This window comes from Lemur catta, chromosome 1 (assembly GCF_020740605.2).
Source record: "Lemur catta isolate mLemCat1 chromosome 1, mLemCat1.pri, whole genome shotgun sequence".
Lineage (NCBI taxonomy): Eukaryota > Metazoa > Chordata > Mammalia > Primates > Lemuridae > Lemur > Lemur catta.
This window is the reverse complement of record NC_059128.1, coordinates 143,609,408-143,629,007: the sequence shown is the minus strand read 5'-3', so window position 1 is coordinate 143,629,007 and position 19,600 is coordinate 143,609,408. Positions and strand designations below refer to the sequence as shown.

Sequence of the window (19,600 nt, the reverse complement as noted above, 5' to 3'; positions counted from 1 at the left end):
TCGTCACGTGCGGAGCGAGCTACTCCCGCTCCACACGCTGACGCCCTAGCAACCGGCCGGCAGCGCGGTTTCCAAGGACGCCCGCGCCTCAGCCTTTCGGCCGCGAGAGGCGTGCCTAGGACCCTGACTCCGGAATCCGGCTTCGCTCGGCCCAGCAGACCCGGACTCGGAGCCGCCAGCAGCCCGACATGGGCAGCAATGACGCCTGCCTCATGGTGCGTGGACGGGAGCCGCCCGGCCGCTCCCCGCGGAACACCCCGCCCCTGGCCCAGAGACCCCGCACCGTGCTGCTCTCCTGCCACCTCTGTGACCGCCCTTCGCTGTCCCCAGCAGTCTCAGGGGGTCCTGCCCTTTCTTGCCGCACTCTCCCTGGCAAGTGCATCGCCTTCTGTACCCTCTGTGCACCCTGAGCCCCAAATTAGCATCTCCCACCCAGTCCTGTCCGCTGAGCATCCCCAAACCAACTCAACCATCTCCATCATCTTGTCATCATCCCTTCCCCTTCCATCCCCCCCCCGCCCCGCCTGCTCCTCTTCCGCATCCCCCACCTCAGTAGATGGCACCCCCATTTGAGCTCCCAGGCTCCATTCGTACCTCTTTCCCATACCCATCTTATAATCCTATCTAGCAAGAAATGTCAGCTTCTAAATGTCTTCTGGGTTCATCCACTTCTTTTTCTCTCCTAGCCCAGGACCACCACCATCTCTTCCCTGGGCACCTGCAACAGCCTCCCTCTCATCTGGTTTCCCTGCTTCAGCATTCTTCACCACCACCACTGCACACACACAGCAGCCAGAGTGGTTTTTGCAAAAACATATGTCTGAACACATCCCTCTGTTTGAAACCATTCCAACTGCTTCCTATTCCCTAAGCTTAGGATGATGTCTGGGCTCTTTCAAATGGCCCACAAGGCTGCTTACAATCCAACCACATCTGCTCCCAACCCAACACCCACAAACTTTAGGGGAAGTGAGATTTAGCTTTAAAATCTCAGCCCCTATGACTGCATGACCTTTGTCAAGCTATAGTCTCCATGCGCTTCAGCTTCCTTAAGTGTGAAAGATGTAGAGAGGATCATGCACAAGATAATGTATGTAAAGCCCTGGATAACAGTTCTCAATAGGTGGTTAGCCCACGATAACTTTTAAGTACAACTATTGGTATAATTTTTCTTATTATTGGTCTTCACTCTTTCCCTTTATTCCATTCATAACACAAAGCCTGAGTTGAATTCCCTATCACATTTGAACAAGATTCTGTTGATAATTCCCAAACAAACACCTCCAAACTCCTTTCCAGGGAACTGCATGGAGTGGTTTCCAGGGCTGCTAAAAGACAGGACGGGCCTGAATGTTCCCTCTTTCTCTTCCCTTTGCATAACTGAGGAGGAGAAGGGGGTAGGGAAGGGAGCAGGTCTCATCCCATCTGGGACAGAACAGAGAGAGAGAAAGGACAGGGGCTACTGCAACTGTGTCTTCCTCCATGTAGGCTAGGATCATTTACTATGGCCAGGAAAAGTACTTCCATCACATGCAGCAGGCTGTGGCTGTGGGCTTGGAGAAATTCAGCAATGACCCTGTGTTGCAGTTCTTTAAAGCCTATGGAGTCCTCTCAGAAGGTAAGTACTTGTCAGCGTTGGTCTTCTGACCCCAGGAGTTATGTTCCCATGGAAACAGTCTTATACCCAGTGGCCGGATTCCCACATCAATCCACAGAAGCCTATGTAATCCCTATCTAGTTGACTTTTGAGACCTCAGAGTGCTCACAATCCCTGCTCTGCTGCCTCAGTTTCCCTATCTGTAAAGTGAGTGGTTGGAGAGATGGCTGCATGACTGTTGAACTAATTCCAGGCTTGGGAGCTGAGAGCTGGTAGTACAAGAAAAGGAAGAGGAAGTGGTAGGTGTGGGTACAGACAGGTATGGTACATGTACAGGGAGAGGAGTGGGGCCCATGCACGTACAGACTTGCCAACATGCAGAAGGCAGTCCTGGGATGAGGGCTGGCTGAGCTGCCCATGGCCAATGTTAGGGGACGTAGAGGGACAGATGGAATCAGTGGCTCTTGAACGCTAGCTGGGAATGCCCTGCCTAAGTTCCTTCTTCAGAACTGACCCAGCCGATAATTCTAGCCTCACAAGTATCCTGCAAGTACTCATAGGTACACTTCTCAGCTATAAGACCTCCAGCCCCTGGCAACCTGGGCCATGGTAGCAGCAACCCTTTCAGGGAGCTTCAGTCTTCGGAGAACTCGGGTCATTGGGCACCTTTCAAACCAGTTAGTTTTCTGATTCTGGGTAAAGCCAGGTAGTGCCAAGCCATGGGTCAGCAATGATAGGGACTGCATGTGTCTGCTACAGAATCTCCTGGCATCTGGGACTGGAGCCTGAGAATATAAACATGTGGACTCTATTTGCAGAGCACATCCAGGATGCCATCAGCGACCTGGAGAGCATCCAGAATCACCCAGACGTGTCCTTGTGCTCCACCATAGCCCTCATTTATGCTCACAGATGCTGTGAAACCATTGGTGAGTACAGCCATGCTCAGCCAGATCTGGCCCCACAGGAGAAAGAAAGCCCCACTCCAGAGACTCAAGGGCTGCCAAAGGAGATGTGTGCACTGGTGACTGTGCAGATGCTGGTGGCCAGCAAGGAGTGGCTGCTGCTCCCCTCCCCTTGAGGCCTCAGAGAAAGCCCCATGACTGTGCCCAGTTGAGTGGGAGCAGACGGAGAGCATGACAGTAGGAGGAGTCCTCCCTCCAGATCCCAAGAGTTGGGAAGACACTCTTCTTTTCTTTGCCAAGACCTTGTCAGAAAAATCAAGCCAATGTAGATAATTCTACTCCTAATCTCCACCTCTCCAGAGTGTCGGGAAGAGGTTCCAAGAAAGACTATAAACTGCTATTTCCCCACCCAGCTTGAGTTATGGGCCTGAGGCGAAGAATTCAGTTATGGTCTATCTGCTCAGCACACTGCTGGGCACAGAGAAGAAAAGATAAATCTCAGACAACAAACTTGATTCCAGGCCTGGGCAGCCCCATGGCATCTTGGCATCTCAGGGATGAGGACTGCTGGTCTTCAGGTCCTGCGGCATGCAGTCAGCTACATGTGTTGAGAGAGACCCACAGTGTCTAGAGGTGGTTCCCTGGGTCCTCGATGCCCCTGCAGAACCAGGGGCATCCTAACTCTTCCTCTCCTACTCTTGGACTTACAGACCGAGAAGCCATTCAGGAGCTAGAATGCAGCCTGAAGGAATTACGCAGGACAGCCAGTGATACTGCCCTGTACTATGCCAGCCTCTTCCTCTGGCTCGTAGGCCGCCATGACAAGGCCAGAGAGTACACTGACCGCATATTGAAGGTCTCCTGTGGCTCCAGAGAAGTATCCACCACAAGCATCACGAGGGTAACAGCTGAAGAAAGTAGTGTCCCACAACATCAGAGCAGGGTAGCCCATTATGCTCACAAAGTGCCCTGAAACTGGGGGAGGGCCGCACCCAGGCACCGGCAAGCCTGGGTCTCACACGTGCCCCACCCACATTGTCTCAGGGCTTAGTGGAGGTTACACGTTGGCATTTGTCCAGCGTCCGATCCCTAGATAGGTTTTCTGTGGCCTGCACTATTTTTTAAAGCCTTTAATTAGTTGCTGACATTTAGAAATCAGAAGATTTTTACCTAAGAAGTCCAGATTTCCTAACTCTTTTGAAAATCCAGCTGAGCTGCCCCACTGGGCCACTCCCTCCCTGGAGTGATCTGCTGGAATGAGTGGTGGTTTAGGTCATGGGCCTGGGCTGGCAGGGCTGGTATCAATTTTCAAGGCCATAAAAATTGGTTCTTGGGGGAGGGGATAAAAAAATCTTACTCTTTATGTATAAAACATAGATATACGTACATTACACAATACACAGATATGGCATATCTAGGGTATTAAAATTTCTTAGAGGGAGAGAAATTGGTTAGAAGAAAATATCAAAAAAGGCTCCTTCAGAGAGCAATAGTAGAAAAAGAGAAACGCTGGTCTGGGCCACCGAGGGAAGCTTCAGGGCAGGGGTCTTCCAAGTGCCCCTTCAGTGCTACTCCCAGGCCTAGCCCTCCCCACCTGCCAGGACGGGCTGGGTGGAAGGGCTTCTGCTCACCCACTCAGAGGGCCTTCCCAGGCTTCGCAGGCAGGACCAGGCCCCATGTTGGCCTATGGAGAGGAGAGGTCATGAATGGCCCTGCCCGGGCCCTGTGCTGGCTCCTGACCCCAGAGTAAAACAGGCAGGAACAATAGTGCAGAGCCTCCTAAGGGGCCGCCTAGGCTGGGTTGTGAAGACCAGTAGTAGGTCAGCAGCTGAAGGGACTGGGTTGGGGGGGGGAGGGGTGCTGGACAGGTCACTCCAGGCAAAGGAGCAGTGGGAAACCTGGCCACGAGAGAGAGCAGGGATCCCCTGGGATCTGCATGTGGTTGTGCCGAGCAGGGCCTCAGGGTGCAGGGTGGCAAAGGGTGGGTCATGAGCAGGCTAAGTTGAGGCTGTGCAGGACCAAGGACTTCATCTTTCATCTTGTTCTCTTCCCAGACCCTTATACTCCGAGGCTGGATGGACCTCACCTCAGACAAGCCCCACATTGTGAAGAAAGCCATCAGGTACCTAGAACAAGGCATTCAGGACACCAAAGATGTGCTGGGGCTGATGGGAAAGGTGAGCAGTGGGAAGGGGAGAGATGGGAGCATCCCTGGCTGGGCCACTGGAGGGAGACACCTACCAGGTGACCTCAGGCCAGACCCTCAGTCTCCAGGTGCCTCATCTGGTAGATGAAGAACAGAGGCCCAGAGGGGGCCACCAACCAGCCCAGGTCACACAGCGGCCGAGGGCCCACTTTACTTCTCACACTCCTGTCTCGTTCTGCATGGGGAGCACGGCTCAGGGCTGCCTTCTCAGTGTCTGTCCTGCCTTGGCTGTCTCAGGCTTTCTCTCTTTGCCTCTTTCTTGGTTTTACTCACTGCTCCTTTCCTTTCCTTCCTCCCTTCCTTCCTTCCTCCCTCCCTCCCTCCCTCCCGTTTCACCTCTTCTCACCTGTTAAATTCACTCAGTTGGCCATAAGAAAAGGAATGCATATTTTATATGTTTTGTATTTTCTGATCTTAAGTTTCTTTTTCTTTTGTGACCCTCATTGAATTAATCTTTGAGAGAAAAATCATTTTCTCATTCTCTTCTGTTTGTGTATGTTTTTCTTATAAATATGAATACCTACTCATTAAAAAACAGACGTCAAAAAAAGTCAAAAGATGCATTAAAATGACAGCCTTAGTCTTACCACTCTACAACAACTCATGTTAACATTTGAGGGCAGTGTCTTCCAGCCTTTTTGCCATGCTTGGGTTCAGCTGGTTTTCTGGGCAGCAGCAGCAGCAATGGAGGTTATTGTGAGGAGACTTATCAGGGAGCACCTTGGGGGCTAGCACCTGTGGGGAGAGAAGGTGGACTGTGAACAGTCATAGCAAAGGTCTCAGCCAACTCCATGGGGAACGCGGGGGCTGGGATTGCCCTACAGTGAGTGCCCCTCAGTGACAAGCTCCTGGATGTGGGCTGCTCCAGGCAGGGGTGTGACCTGGTATGAAGCAGCTCCCTTCAACCATGGGTGATCTCAGGAGGGAGACAGCACTGAGCGTCATCAGCTGCCAACTCCTGGGCCTGAAGGGGGCTCACACATAGCAGTCACTAGAGGGTGGGAGATAGAGTTGTTTTGTAATACAGTTTTAATCCCAGGGCATATTGTCATTTAATTTCTTTTTCTTTGTGCAATATATTGTCATAAGCAAATGTCAGTTTGGGCATCTACATAAAGCCAATCACTCTTGTGTGGGCATAATGTAATTTACCAACCCAATCCTTGTTATTTAGATACTGGAATTGTTTCCAGTTGTACACTTTAAAAGAGTGATGCATTGAACATTGAACCATTTATACATAAATCTTCATTATTTAGAATAATCCTCTTGTTTTCAATGAGAAGTCTCTTAATAGAGGGTTACTGTAGGTCTGATATAAGCCATCCTTTCAGAGTTCAATTTCAAGTCTTTTGGAAGCATTGTGCTCTGGCCCTCAGGGCACCTGTGTCATAGCTCTCCCAGGAGAACCTGGTGACCTGCCGCTGGCCTGCAGAAGCCGTGACCCCAGCCTAATAGGCCTTAACAGGAAAAAAGAAAAAAAAAAAACTCCACAGTCTTCTGTAGCAGGAGTTGCCCACAAATCCTAACTGACGCACAGTTGCTAAACTGGGTTTCAGTGAGCAGTTTCAGTGATGAAATTCAGGAAAGTGAATGGGAAATGAATGAGCAATTTGTGGTATTGGAAAATGCCCAGTTACCCCAGCTCATCCCCTAGGGGTGTCCCTCACATGACCTTGCTATATCCCAGACCTACTGAGTTTCCCAAACTCAGGGCTCAGCTATCTCCCTGAAGCCCCTGCCCTGCCTAAGAGCCCAAGACTGTCATCAACCTTGATTTGCCACTCTGAGTGAGGACTCCTTCCTCCAGGATCTGTGAGGGGCTGCTTCTCTTGGCCTGAGGACTCCCTGGCCCAGCCGAGAGGACCCACAGTGCCCATGTGGCAGGTCTGATCCTATCTTGTAGAGACACTGACACCCCGCCCCCTTCATGGGCGCTGATGGGGGCTCTTCTCTCTGGCTCCCGACAGGCAACGTACTTCATGATGCAGCAGAACTACTCAGAGGCCCTGGAAGTGGTTACCCAGATCACGGTGGCCTCAGAGAGCTTCCTGCCAGCCTTGGTCCTGAAGATGCGGCTGTTCTTGGCTCGGCAGGACTGGGAGCAGACGGTAGAAATGGGACACAGGTGAGCCACGGTACAAATGTCCTGCTTCCTCCCTTTCCAAGCCAAGGGTGCCAATGCCTAAACTACCATCTTACAAGATGGGGAGGCAGGGAAAAAGACATAAAGGTAAATATCGCCAATAGAGGAGTTATGAACAGTGTTATGATCATATTGGGAGGAGGAGGAAAGGGAGGACCTGTGTAAGCAAACTAAGTACCCATCGTAAGTCGAGGCCAGGAGCTGTGGCCTACAATGGATAAATCAAGAAATAGAGGGGTATCCTTGGTAGTACAGTGCTGAATAAAATAAACACATTAATTAATTAATTAATTAATTAATTAAAGAAATAGAGGGGTAGGCATATGGTATAGAAGAGATATGGAGGGAACCATCAAAAGAACCCACAGCAATGGGAGTGACCAGGTGGAAAGCAGTTGCCTCTGAGGAGCGGCAAGAGAGTGAAGGGAGAGTGGGACTAGGGACTATTGCATTATTCAACTTTTTAAAACTTTAGGTACATACTTTAATAAAAACTTCAGCGGAAGCCAGGTGCAGTGGCCATGCCATAGTCTTAGCTACTCGGGAGGCTGAGAGAGGAGGATTGCTTTGCTTGAGCCCAGGAATTCAAGTCTAGCCTGGACAACATGGTGAGACCCTGTGTCTTAAAAAAAAAAAAAAAAAACTTCAGGAGTAAAAGGTCACTGGTGACTTTGAGAGAAGAGATTTAGTAGCAGGCCGGCTACCTAAGCTAGAGAGCAGAGAGTTCAGGAGTTACAGGGACGTGTGAAAAACAGACACCAAGTGTAATCTTGAAGCATTTCGAGTAGGAATAGAGACGGCTTAAGGAGGGAGGAATGTTTGATGGGAGGCTCTTTGAGTATAAAATTTCCTAGATGCTAGATCACTGAAGCTTACCTCTTTAAACTCAAACACTTTAACTATTGTTATCACAGTAGTTCTAAAATGTAGCATCTTAATTTTCTTCCTAAGAAGAGTTAATGGCCCATGAGCCATCACTATGAATTGCAGAAATAATTATGTGGGAATATACAGGGCAGTTCTGAAAAAAAAAAAAAAAACACAAACAAACCTCTTCCTTCCCTGTGGAGAGATGCTCATTCCCCTGATGGTAACTGGAATTTGAATCTTATAGAGAGATGCTGGGAGCTAATCAAAAGTGACTCCACCCTGCCCAGCCCACAGATGCCACACCATATATGCAGTGCCTGTGTGGGCCCTCAGCTTCCCTGTCTTGCAGTGCAGACCTGGCCAGTGTCCTGGCAAGAGCTTGCTATGGAGGTTTGGTCTTGGGCCAACCACTTACCTGGAAGCACCTGGCTGAAGGCTGCACATGGGTGTGTGCGTGGCCCCTCCCTGCCCTGGCCCTGCCATGCCCATGCGCAAGGAGGCAGTGTTTGGTGCCAGCAAACTGAGTCCAATACCTTGGTGCCTTCCATCAAAGACACGTTCCCATGGAGTGGAGTTCATAGAATTCCCTCATTGTTTTTTAAAACTCTGCTCTAAAGCCAGGTATGGTGGCTCACGCCTGTCATCCTAGCACTTTGGGAGGCTGAGGCGGGATGATTGCTTGAGCTCAGGAGTTTGAGACCAGCCTGAGTAAGAGAGAGACCCTGTCTCTACTAAAAATAGAAAAATTAGCCAGGCATGGTGGCGCATGCCTGTAGTCCCAGCTACTCGGGAGGTTGAGGCAGGAGGATCACTTGAGCCCAGGAGTTTCAGGTTGCTGTGAGCTAGGCTGACGCCACAGCACTCCACTCCTACTGTAGGCAACAAAGTGAGACTCCAAAAAAAAGAAAAGAATTCTGTTCTATCTGGTTGTGTTTCTCCTTTCATCCCTGATATTATTTGTTTTTCTTTCTTTCTTTTCTTAAACAATATTAAATATTAAAATAGTTTGTCTCTCTTATTAGTTTCTTTAAAGAACCAGCTTTGAGTTTTATAGATCCTATTTTTATCTGTTTTCTAATTTATTAATTTCTGTTCCTAACTTTATTACGTCCCATCAACTCCTTCCTTTGGAGTTATTCTGTTGTTATTTTCTAACTCTTAAGTTGGATGCCTGGCTTATCCATTCTCAAGCTTATTTTATAATATAAACATTTAAATCTATGATATCCCTTGAAGCACCATTTTAGCAGTATCTATACATTTAGATGTATAGTGTTTTCAGTATCATTTGGTTCTAAGAATTTTCTAATATCAATTCTGATTCTTCTTTGGTTCATAAGTTGTGTAAAAATGTGTTGTTTTTTTTTAATTTTCAAATGTATGCGGTGCATAGTACTTTCAGAATCATCAGAAATGGTTAGAGCTTTTTGAATGCTGATTGTGCCTAATTATGTTGGCATTTTGTATGTTAATTAGAGTAGCCCTTGCCATTCCCTGACCAGGCTAAAAATATTCCTTGAGTTTCTCTATAAAGAAACAGAATATTGAAAATCTTATAGTATGATCACAAGCTGCATGTTCACAATGACACAGGATTGAATCAAGGTTCCCTTTCCATCTTATGGTCACAGGCTGCCCCTAAATGCCTTTCTGGCCATACCCAGACCATGGTACCGTGGTTATGTCCAGTGAGTTGGGTTAAGAATAGGTTTCTGTGACAAAGACACCCCAAAACACATAGCTTAAATAACATAAAAGGTTATTCCTCTCTCAGGTAACGTTTTGGTGGTGTTTTAGGGCTCAGATGGTGGCTTAACCCTGTGGGGTCCCAGCCCCCTTCTGTCTTGTTGCCCTACCATTTCTAGGATGTTGCTCATGTGGTCCACATTCCAAATAGCAGGAAGAAGGAAAGAGCAGAAAGGGAAGGCATACTGGTGGAGCACAACTGAACATCACACTCATCACTTTCACTTATATCTTTTTGACCAGACCATAATCACGTGGCCACACTTAAGCTGCACAGGGAGGCTGGGAAATGTAGTCTTAATTCTGGGCAGCCATGTGCCTGGCTAATTTTGGACTTCTGTTATTGAAAGAAGAAGGAAAGAATGGATATTAGAAGGCTATCAGAAGTTGCCAATATACTATCCTAGCCTTGGCTATCAATACTCTCAATTCGTGTGCCTCCTTTTCGTCTTTCAGAATCCTAGAAAAAGATGAGAGCAATATTGATGCCTACCAAATTCTAGCTGTGCATGAGCTTACAAGAGAAGGAAACATGGCCACAGTAAGTTTTTTCAAGCCTCAGAAGTTAAACCTTGAAATAGGGGCAAGGAGGAAGTAACTGTGTCCCCCACCCCCAACACAAAGGCCTTGGAGGGTGTCCCCTGGATCTTGGTTTCCTCTTCCTCACCCCACCCCCATGTTCCCTGCCAAGGAGGGCTGCTCTGGCTTGGCTCTTTGGGTGGTACAGCTTGAGAGTCAGGCAACTCGGGCAGTAAGGTTGACGCTGGCTCTGTCACATGTCACCTGTGGGAATCTGGGCAGGTGTCTCCACCTGGATAAGCCTCAGGCTCCTCATTTGTAAAATGGACATAATTCCACACAGCTGTGAGGTTGTTATAAGGACTACATGAGATGAGAATTGGAAAAGTTTGGAACAGTGCCTGGCACACTACAATAATTCAACCAATGTTAACTGATAGTAGAAGTCATGGTAGTGTTTCAGAATTCAAGAAATGCTGGTTTTGTTTGTTTGTTTTTGTTTTTGTTTTTGTTTTTGTTTTCTTTTGTTTTTTAAGAGAATGGTTGGAATTACTTATACATTGGCCAGGTAGTACCTGGCCTAAGACTTGCTCCTAAGCCTTGTAATTTTCCAAAGAAACCTAAAATAGCCCTCAAATGTAGTCAGAAACACCTAGAATTCTTCATGAAACTTCAGTGCCTAAACAGGTTCTCATTTTCAAAAAGGCCAAAACATTGCCTTCTGAATAAACAAAATACATGGCCTTTGTGGAGAGTATGGCAAATCACGAGTCTCTAAGGGGTCATGGTGGAAAGAGGAAGTTTCTGGTTCCTTTTGCATAGCCCTGAGACTGTGGGTTTGTGGGGTAGGGTGAGGTGAAGGGGAATAGTCTGTATTTGGGTGAAATCCTTGAAAAGGGCCCAGCACTCTCTGGGTAGTAACAAGAAAACAAGCCTGTCCTCAGCTCCCTGTGACCCCAGAGCCCTGGGCAGGACTTCCTGGGACCTGGCCTGAGGGTTAATCTCAGGGGCAGTTAGCATTTAATGCCCCTCCTTCACTCCCACCTCAAACCCTGGGACCTGTTCTTTGCCCCAGCCTGGCTGCCTAGTTCTAATCTTTGTGCTTACTGAACAGGGTGGACCCTCACCATCTAGGGTTGCTCTTTTGGCACTTTGTAGCTGGAAGCTAAGAACTCCCTACTCCAATGGGAAAGAACCCAAGCTTTGGCATCAGTCAACACCTGGCTATCTGGGTGACCTCAGACCAATTGCCTAACCCTTCTGACCTCTCCCCTGCTGTACTGGAAAGTTCACAGTTACACTGACTTACAGGGCTATTGGGAGGGCTCCCTAGAATGACAAAGAGGCACCAATGTGGTGACTCATGTCAAAGTGGAGCAGAGGCTTCTGGGCCAGCACGGGTGGTTTGCTGCTGGCATGGCGGGCCACGGTGCAGACACAGCGAGGGCCGGCTCCTGGTGCTGCCTGCGCGAGTCGAAAAGGTCAGCTCCTCTTCACAAACTCAGGAACAGAGGGGCAGTGTCAGCTCTGGGTGAATAATGTTCCCCAAAGCTCCACCTGCAGGGCTTTGCGATAATTCCGGTGCCTGGACCACCCCAGTCCAATTAAATCCAATCTCCGGGGGTGGTGCCTGGGCGTGGGTATTTTAAAATCCCCCCACTGATGCTAATATGCAACCAGGGTTGAGAACAGCGGCCCAACTCTGGCTTTGTGTGTTGCCTTCACCATCATCTGTTTTCTCCCTCCAGGCTGCCGATCACATTAGAAATCTGATTAAGGCACTAGAAACGAGAGAGCCCCAAAATCCAAGCCTCCATCTTAAAAAAATTCTTGTGATTAGCAGACTGGTAAGATTCTTCCCTGGCTTCTGAAACGACGCTTGTCTCTGCATTCCTCAGAGGAGACCCTGCTCCCCCAGGAAGCTCCCTGAGCACCCTACCCCTCTCCTGCAGCTCAAACTTGGCTTTTAGGCTGGTGACCCACACCCTGTGGGCCCTGCCTGCCTCTGGCTGATAACTGTGACATGTGGGCTCTGTGTCCTTGCCCTAGGTGCCCCTCAGAGATGCTATGAAGATCAGGGAGTTGGGGTCTGAACGTGCTTTTGGAGTGGGTGGTACCATATTTGGGGAGAGCAGGTAGTGTTACAGCTGCCAGACAGCAGAGCCATGCCCAGCTCTGGCCTGGGGTGCCAGGCTACCCAGTACCTTTTTTTATTTTTTTATGTAAGTGACCTGGGAAGGCTGGCCTGCCTAGGCCTCTTTGACATGAAGGAAGGTCAAAATAGACCAGGATGCCAAAGAATCTGTGTCTCTGTCAGACCCTTCAGCCCCAAAGCAAGATTTACTAGAAGGAATTGTCTTAAGAATGAGGGCAGCTCTGGGACCTCAGGGACCAGAACTGTGGAGTTGCATGCCACCAAGACACAGTCTCGCCCTCCTTGTGCGTCTGATTCTCTCTGCCTTGTTCTCACACATAGCAGGGATCGCGGCTGATGGCAGCCCGCAGGGCCACTTCTCATCAGTGGACACAAAGAACTTCTCTCACTTTGAAAAACCTCTTGCTTCAAATTTTGAAAAACCTCTCCGTGACTCCTTGGACCACTTACTGTGGCCAGACAGGGCATAGGTCCCTCAGAGGACCCTGTGGCTGGAGGCAGAATCCTCAGATGTGGCCAGTGGGAAGTTCTTTGAGAGTTAGGACAGCTCCACAGACCCAGCTGCCTAGACACAGGGTGCCTCCTGGGCTCTCCTGAGCCTGCCACGCCCAAATTGTCCCCTGTTCCTGACAAGGCCTTGCTCAGACAGGTTGCACTGACTGTTCTCCTCCCATTCCCGTACGCCTGTCTCTTACAGTGTGGCAGGCACCAGGCAATTCTACAGCAAGTGTGTAACTTCATCGAGCGCATCTTCTTGGCCACACCCTTCCATGCCGGTGCAGCCACAGAGCTGGGCTATCTCTACGTCCTGCGGAACCAAGTAAAGGAGGCCTCCCTGTGGTACTCGGAGGGCATGAAACTGAACGGAACGGCTGCTATGACAGGTCTATGCAGGCTGGGCAGGCAGGGGTGGAGGGTGGGTGTTGGTAGCCAAGCTGGGTGGCTTTCGTGGGTCCAGAAGAGAGGCGATGGGAAGCACTCTCCCTGAAGGGAGTGTGAGTTTAGGGGTGCAGTGTATGATGGGGTGCTTTTCTGGAAATCCACAAGAATAGATGTAAGAGGCACAGGAATGCTCAGAGGTGTGATCAAAGCCACTCTGGGCCAGGCACAGAGACTCACACCTGCAATCCTAGTACTTTGGGAGGCTGAGGTGGAAGGATCACTTGAGGCCAGGAGTTTGAGACCAGCCTACGGAACACAGCTAGACCCCATCTCTACAAAAAAATAGAAGAATTAGCTGGGCATGGTGGTGCTGAGGCAGGAGGATCACTTGAGTCCAGGAATTTGAAGTTGCAGTGAGCTATAATGATGCACTCTAGCCTGGGCAACAGAGCGAGACCCTGTTTCATGTTTCAAAAAAGAAAAAAAAAAAGCCACTCCGATCTCTGTCAGACCTGTGATGTCTACACTGTGATTTCACTGGAAGACTCACAGCCTGAACTTTATACTCAGAGGCCCTGCCTCTCCTCAGTCCCCACAGGAGAATGTTGGAAATGGTTCTGCTCACCACCTCCACGCACACACGGCCTCTAGACTCCCCTCTGTCGACCCTCCTACTGTAGGTCCCTGAGCAGAAAGCCACCAGAAAGAGTAATTTTGAGAGTTTTAGTTCCCTATCTGTCCAGATGCTCTTTTTTTATCCTTTCTATAAATGTCAAATGAATTTTCTAGAGCTCCATTTTCATTGCACACATTTTTTTCAAAGCTCCCAACTCCACGGTCTCTGGTGAATACCGAAGAGGCAGTGTTTAGTTTGGGTTGAGGAATTGGTGTGGTCCAGTGCTCAGGGTAAGCTGATTCTTGCCCTGGCTCTGAGGAGCTGTGTGTTTGGGGACAGGTCACTTCTCTTTTCTAAACTCCAGGCTCCTCATCTGTACAGCGCAGTTGTCAGAGTAGTTGATCTTGACTTCTGGTTCAGCATGTCAGGCTGACCTCCTCCAATCCATGCCTCTCCTCCACCATACCGAAATCCCATGAAAATGATGAAAGACATTTTCAAAAGGCAATGAGTCCATTACAGCACTAGAAACAGGGAAAAGTGCCTTCAGTGGACCAGAAACTTTGAAGAATTTCACATTTCTAGAAGATGTAAGGCAGATGGTATCAAATACATGGAAATTCCAAGCAGCTAGAAACCCATAAGCAAATGTAGGCAGAGATGGGTCAGTGAAAGAAATGAGTAGACCAGCTTTTCCCAAAGAGCTTCAGGAAAAACAAAAATTGAAAAACCTAAGCTCAGGGTCACCAGAGGCGAAGTGAAGAAGTATGCATGCCATGAGGCAGTGGGCAAGATATAGGAGGATTATTGGAACCTTGCCCAAACCAGAGCCTGGAATCCAGGAGGGTGTTATTGGGCACTGGGGCAGGAGGGAGAGGAGCTGAGTCCCAGATGACTTCCCACCATCACCAGGGACTTGAAGGACAAAAAGACTGGGATGCTTGGCACAGAGGCAAAACCTCCTAAAACATTCCTCCACCAGGCTGAGTCCTTCCCCATTTCCTCCTTCAAGGGAGAGCCCCAGCAGTCAGCCAGAGGGAAGTCCCCTGGTCAGAATGCCTGTCTTACTCATGTATGTCCTGGAGTCACCATATTATCTGGCCTGCTGGGAAGATCAGTGACCTTAACAATGTGGGAAATCTGCCCGGCTGCTAATACTCATCAGTCTAGTCCTTTGTAAATCTGCTAGCAGTCTGAAAGGGTGGCTGAGTTGAACATGCAAAGCAGTGGCCCTCTGAGGAGCAGAGTTAAGGCTGGATACAGAAAAGAGTTTGCCCCCTGAAATGCCTTCAGTGTTTGGAGAGACTGTTATGTCAATGAGTGAATAACATGCTATCATGAAAAAGGTACAGAGAACAAAGAAGAGGTTGGCGAAAATTTAAAACATTATTGTAAGGTAAAAATTCCATAGATGGGTCAAACAGTGGGATGGATAGAATTAAAAACTAAGCTGGTGATTAGGAAGGCAATCAGGAATAAATTCTTAGCCAAGAAATATCTGTAAAAGAATAGTAAGGGCAGAGATTTTTTCCCTTCCCAACATCAAAACATCATAAAACCACAGTAATTAAGTCAGCTTGAGGCCAGTGCTGGCTGGAATAAACAAATAGGCCTTATTACAAACTGATAGGCTGTTCAATAACTACTCGTTAGACACCTGGTTATCCATTATGAAAAAAATAAAGGCAAGTCCCCATCTCTACCATACTCAAAAATAAATTCCAAGTGACTTAAGTATTTAAACATAAAAATTAAATAGGACTTGGGTTTCTCTGGGGATTCTAAGCCCAACTGCAAACTCAGAAGCTGAAAATATTTTACCTGTTTGACTGCATAAAAATTTAAAATTATTAGATGGCAAAAGATGCTATAAAAATAGTTAAAAGATAAATGGAAAACAAATCAAAAACTTTTACAACAAAGAATTAATAATGTTAATATATAAAAACAAAAATATCACTACCCAATAAACCAGAAAGAAAAGGCTATTTAATACATGAAAAGATGTTCATTCTCCCTAATAATAAAAAAAATGTAAATTAAAACTAGTTGCTTTTCACTTTTTAGACTGACAAAGATTAAAGCATGGCTGTGAGGTTGTAGGGAAAGGATGCTTTTAAATTCTTGACAGTAAGAAATTCAAATATCTTTGGAGGGCAAGTTGGCCCTACCTATCAACATTTCTTTTTTGAGGGGGATAGACAAAGTTTCCCTCTGTTGCCCAGCCTAGAGTGCAGTGGCGTCATCATAGCTCAAGCGATCTTCCTGCCTCAGCCTCCCAAGTAGTTGGGACTACAGGCATGTGCCACCATGCCTGGCTAATTTTTCTATTTTTTATAGAGACGGGGTCTCACTCTTGCTCAGGCTGGTCTCAAACTCCTGACCTCAAGCAATCCTCCCCCCTCAGCCTCCCAAAGTGCTAGGATGACAGGCGTGAGCCTCAGCTGGCCCCTATCAACATTTTAAAAATGCATGTCCTATGACCCATCAGCTCTCCTTCAGGAATTTGAACATGAGAAAATATTCATCATAGCATTGTAATATCTAAGCATTGAAAACAAAGTAAATGTGAAATGAGCTTGTCCTTCAATAGGGCAGTAGTCAAATAAATGATTACATCCACAATGGAATATTACGTTGTCATCAAAGAGAATAGGGTAGATTCGCATAAAGTGATGGGGAAATATATCTATCACATATAAAGAGGAAAAAAACAAGTTGTAGAATGGTATATATGGAATTTGATTCCCTTTGTGTGTGTGTGTGATTTAAACCCCTTGGTATGCTCACATGTGTACATATAAATATATATGTTTCAATTGTGTTGTATGTGTGTATACATTAATAATATATAACACATACTTGGAAAAATGTTTGAAGGAAAGTACTCCAAATTCTTAATAGTGATTATTTCTAGAGACAGACATTGTTAAAGCCAGAGAATGAACTAAGGATGTTTTTCTATTTTTTTATTTATTTATTTTTTAAAATTTACTTATTTAAATTTCAGAATATTATGGGAGTACAAACACTTTGGTTACGTACATTGTCTTTGCACCACCCAAGTCAGAGTTGCAAGCATGGCCAAACCTCAGACATCATGCCCCGCACCCATTAGGTGTGAATTTACCCATCCCCTCCTCCCCCCTCCCACCTGCCCGATGCCCTATGAATGTTACTTCCATATGGGTACATAAGTGTTGATCAATTAGTACCAATTTAATGGTGAGTACATGTGGTACTTGTTTTTCCATTCTTGTGATACTTGGAAGAATGGGCTTAGGGATGTTTTTCTATATTGCCTTATGATTTGAATTCTTTTCCATAAATATGTATTGCGCTTTAAGTCTGTGAGGATGTTAGAACAGATCCCCTGCTCTGGAACACCTTCCTTCCCCCGTCTCATCCATGCTTCTCGACTTGGTGAACTGCTGACTCTGCTTTGGAGCTGGCTGCTCATCCTTGTTTTATCCCACTTACAGGAATGATCTGGTGCCAGATCTTAGAAGGCCAACTGGAAGAGGCTGAGAACCAGCTGGAATTCCTGAAGGAAGTGCAGCAGTCCCTTGGGAAGTCAGAGGTCAGAGCTCCCTGGAGACACGGATTGCTCCAAGACTGTGTCTCCAGCCCTCCTCCCACTGCCAAATTCCAATAGAAAGCAGCCAAGATGGCCTGGACCTCCACTTGCCCTCACCTACCAACTCTACCCAGGCTGGCATTGGCTCTGAGACTTGGGCCTCTTTTCCACAGGTGCTGATTTTCCTTCAAGCCCTTCTGGCATCCAAGAAGCACAAGGGGGAACAGGCAACCACGGCGCTCCTGAAAGAGACAGTGGAGCTTCACTTCTCCAGCATGCAGGGCCTCCCCCTGGGATCTGAGTACTTTGAAAAGCTGGACCCCCACTTCCTGGTCTACATTGCCAAGGAGTACTTGCTCTTTTGCCCCAAGCAGGTTAGGGGAAAGCCCATCTTCATGGCGGGGGTCTGGAGTATAGGATTGAATGGTGCCCACTCAAAGGACAGAGGCAGAGACCTCACTTGGTCAGTTGCCAGGTTGCTCTGAGTCTTGGGTGGTTGGGGAGCCCAGCGCTTTTCAAACTTTAATGTGCAGCACGTGAATCACCTGGGAGGTTGTTCCGGTGCAGATTCTGACTGTGTAGGTGGAGCCCAAGGCCCTGCGTCTCCAACAAGCTCCCAAGTGATGCTGATGCTTTTAGTCCAGGGACCACACTTGGAGGAGCAGAGCACCAGCCCCTGCCTGTGCCTTTATCCTAGGCAAGAACTGGGCTCCCTTTTCCCCAGAAGCCTTCTAAGAAACATGTTAGTCTTTACTTGTTTGTCCTGCTTTCCCAGCCAGCCAAGATTCCTTGTGGGCAAGGATCATATTTTTACATGTCTTAATATCCTCCCAGTACCTTGTAATAAGTCATTCAACAAATATTTAAGTACATTACTATGTGCCAGACACCATTCTAGGTACTGAGGACACAACAGTGAACAAAACAAAATCCCCATTTCCTGGAGCTCATGCTCTAGGACTAGAAGGTACACAGTGGATAATAAATAAGTGTGGAATAAAGTAAAATCCCTTCAATGGGAGTCTCTCTTAGAGTAGAGCAAACCATATAACCATCCCCTCTTATTCCTACAGCCCCGGTCACCAGGCCAGATCGTGTCTCCACTTCTTAAACAAGTTGCAGTGATCTTGAGTCCTGTAGTCAAAGCAGCACCAGCTCTGGTTGACCCCCTGTATGTAATGGCTCAGGTCAAGTATCTCTCAGGTGAGCCATTGGGTCCTGGAGGCCAGGTGGGGCCTTGCCTCTTCTCACATCTGTTCATCTGCTCAGTCACCTGATGGGGCTTCTGCCCCTGGCTTTGTGTCCACAGGCTCTCTGCCTGGGATACTTTACACATGCACACGCACACATGTATGCACTCACATGCACACATGTAGACATGCCCTTCACCAGGCCTGTGTACTCCTTCAGCCTCCAACCTGCCAGTAACCTTCCTGACCCCCTCACCAGCAGGGGTCTCTCCCACTCAGCCTTTTTCAGATTACTCACTTGATCTGTGCAGGTAACAGTCATTGAACTTCTGGGATACAGAACTTCTTCTGGGACACTCAAAAAGAGTAAGGGGAAATTGACAAGCAATAAGCTAAAGCAGGGAAGGGTGTGCAGGATAGCGGGCTGTAGTTTTAAAAGGTGTTAGGAAAGATCTCCTGGAGAGGTGATGCCTGGTACCATTAGGCTTTCAGAACCTCTGGGGGCCCTTCTGCCTCCCAAGGCCCAGACCCTGGAGAAAGAAGGAAAGAGAGGAAGAACACTCATGGGTGCCCTGTTGTCCTTTCTGGCACAGAGCCTTCCCCTGAAGTACTCTCTCCCTTCAGCTTTCATCCCATCCTGTCTGCCTAAAAACCAGGCCTATCTCTGGTGTCCCGGGGCATCCAAAGGATCCAGAATACTATGGCTCTGTATCTGTCCTCTAGCCACTACACTGTGTTGGTCGCACTCTGCTGAGAGTTGCTGTCTTCATCCTTGGTCCTCCCTGTGTTTATCTGGGTGCTAGGTTAACCCACAGCTTCAATGTCTCCTTGGTACAAGGCCAGGATGGGAGGGCTCTCCCCAGGGTACTGGCAGCTGCCAACAGGTTTGAGGCCAAAGCAAGGTCTCCAGCTGCTTAGGTTGCCATAGTGACCTCTCCACGTTTCCACAACACACAGGGAACGAGAAGGGAGCTTGGGATCCAGAAGCAGGTGCTCCCACCCACCAGGTTATGGACCCCAAGAGGAGCCGTTGAGGGACCTGGCAACAGAGGGAGGAGGGCTTCCCTACCAACTGACCACACACACCCCCTCAGCCTGCCACTACCACCCTGTAAGGGTCAGCCGGGCTGCAGGGAGGCCCCTCAGCCCCCTAGTGCCAGGGGCTTCCGAGCTGAGGCTCAGGAGCCCAAG

At 48.1% G+C, this 19,600-nt stretch overlaps 1 protein-coding gene across 5 annotated transcripts in view; it reads left to right on the top strand.

The window, feature by feature from the left end:
- Positions 1-27: 27 nt before the first annotated feature.
- Positions 28-19,600, top strand: part of TTC21A (tetratricopeptide repeat domain 21A) — a 37,426-nt gene continuing 17,853 nt past the window's right edge. For all 5 annotated transcript variants that reach the window (XR_006731106.1, XR_006731105.1, XM_045536399.1 and 2 more), the window contains exons 1-12: positions 28-215; positions 1,489-1,618; positions 2,416-2,526; positions 3,213-3,403; positions 4,557-4,679; positions 6,679-6,836; positions 9,927-10,011; positions 11,738-11,836; positions 12,842-13,028; positions 17,125-17,222; positions 17,393-17,593; positions 18,293-18,422. Coding sequence is in view for 3 of the 5 variants with exons in the window: in XM_045536399.1 (XP_045392355.1) it covers positions 189-215; positions 1,489-1,618; positions 2,416-2,526; positions 3,213-3,403; positions 4,557-4,679; positions 6,679-6,836; positions 9,927-10,011; positions 11,738-11,836; positions 12,842-13,028; positions 17,125-17,222; positions 17,393-17,593; positions 18,293-18,422 (1,540 nt within the window). In the remaining 2 variants the exon portion in view is untranslated. The remainder of the gene's footprint in view (positions 216-1,488; positions 1,619-2,415; positions 2,527-3,212; positions 3,404-4,556; positions 4,680-6,678; positions 6,837-9,926; positions 10,012-11,737; positions 11,837-12,841; positions 13,029-17,124; positions 17,223-17,392; positions 17,594-18,292; positions 18,423-19,600) is intronic.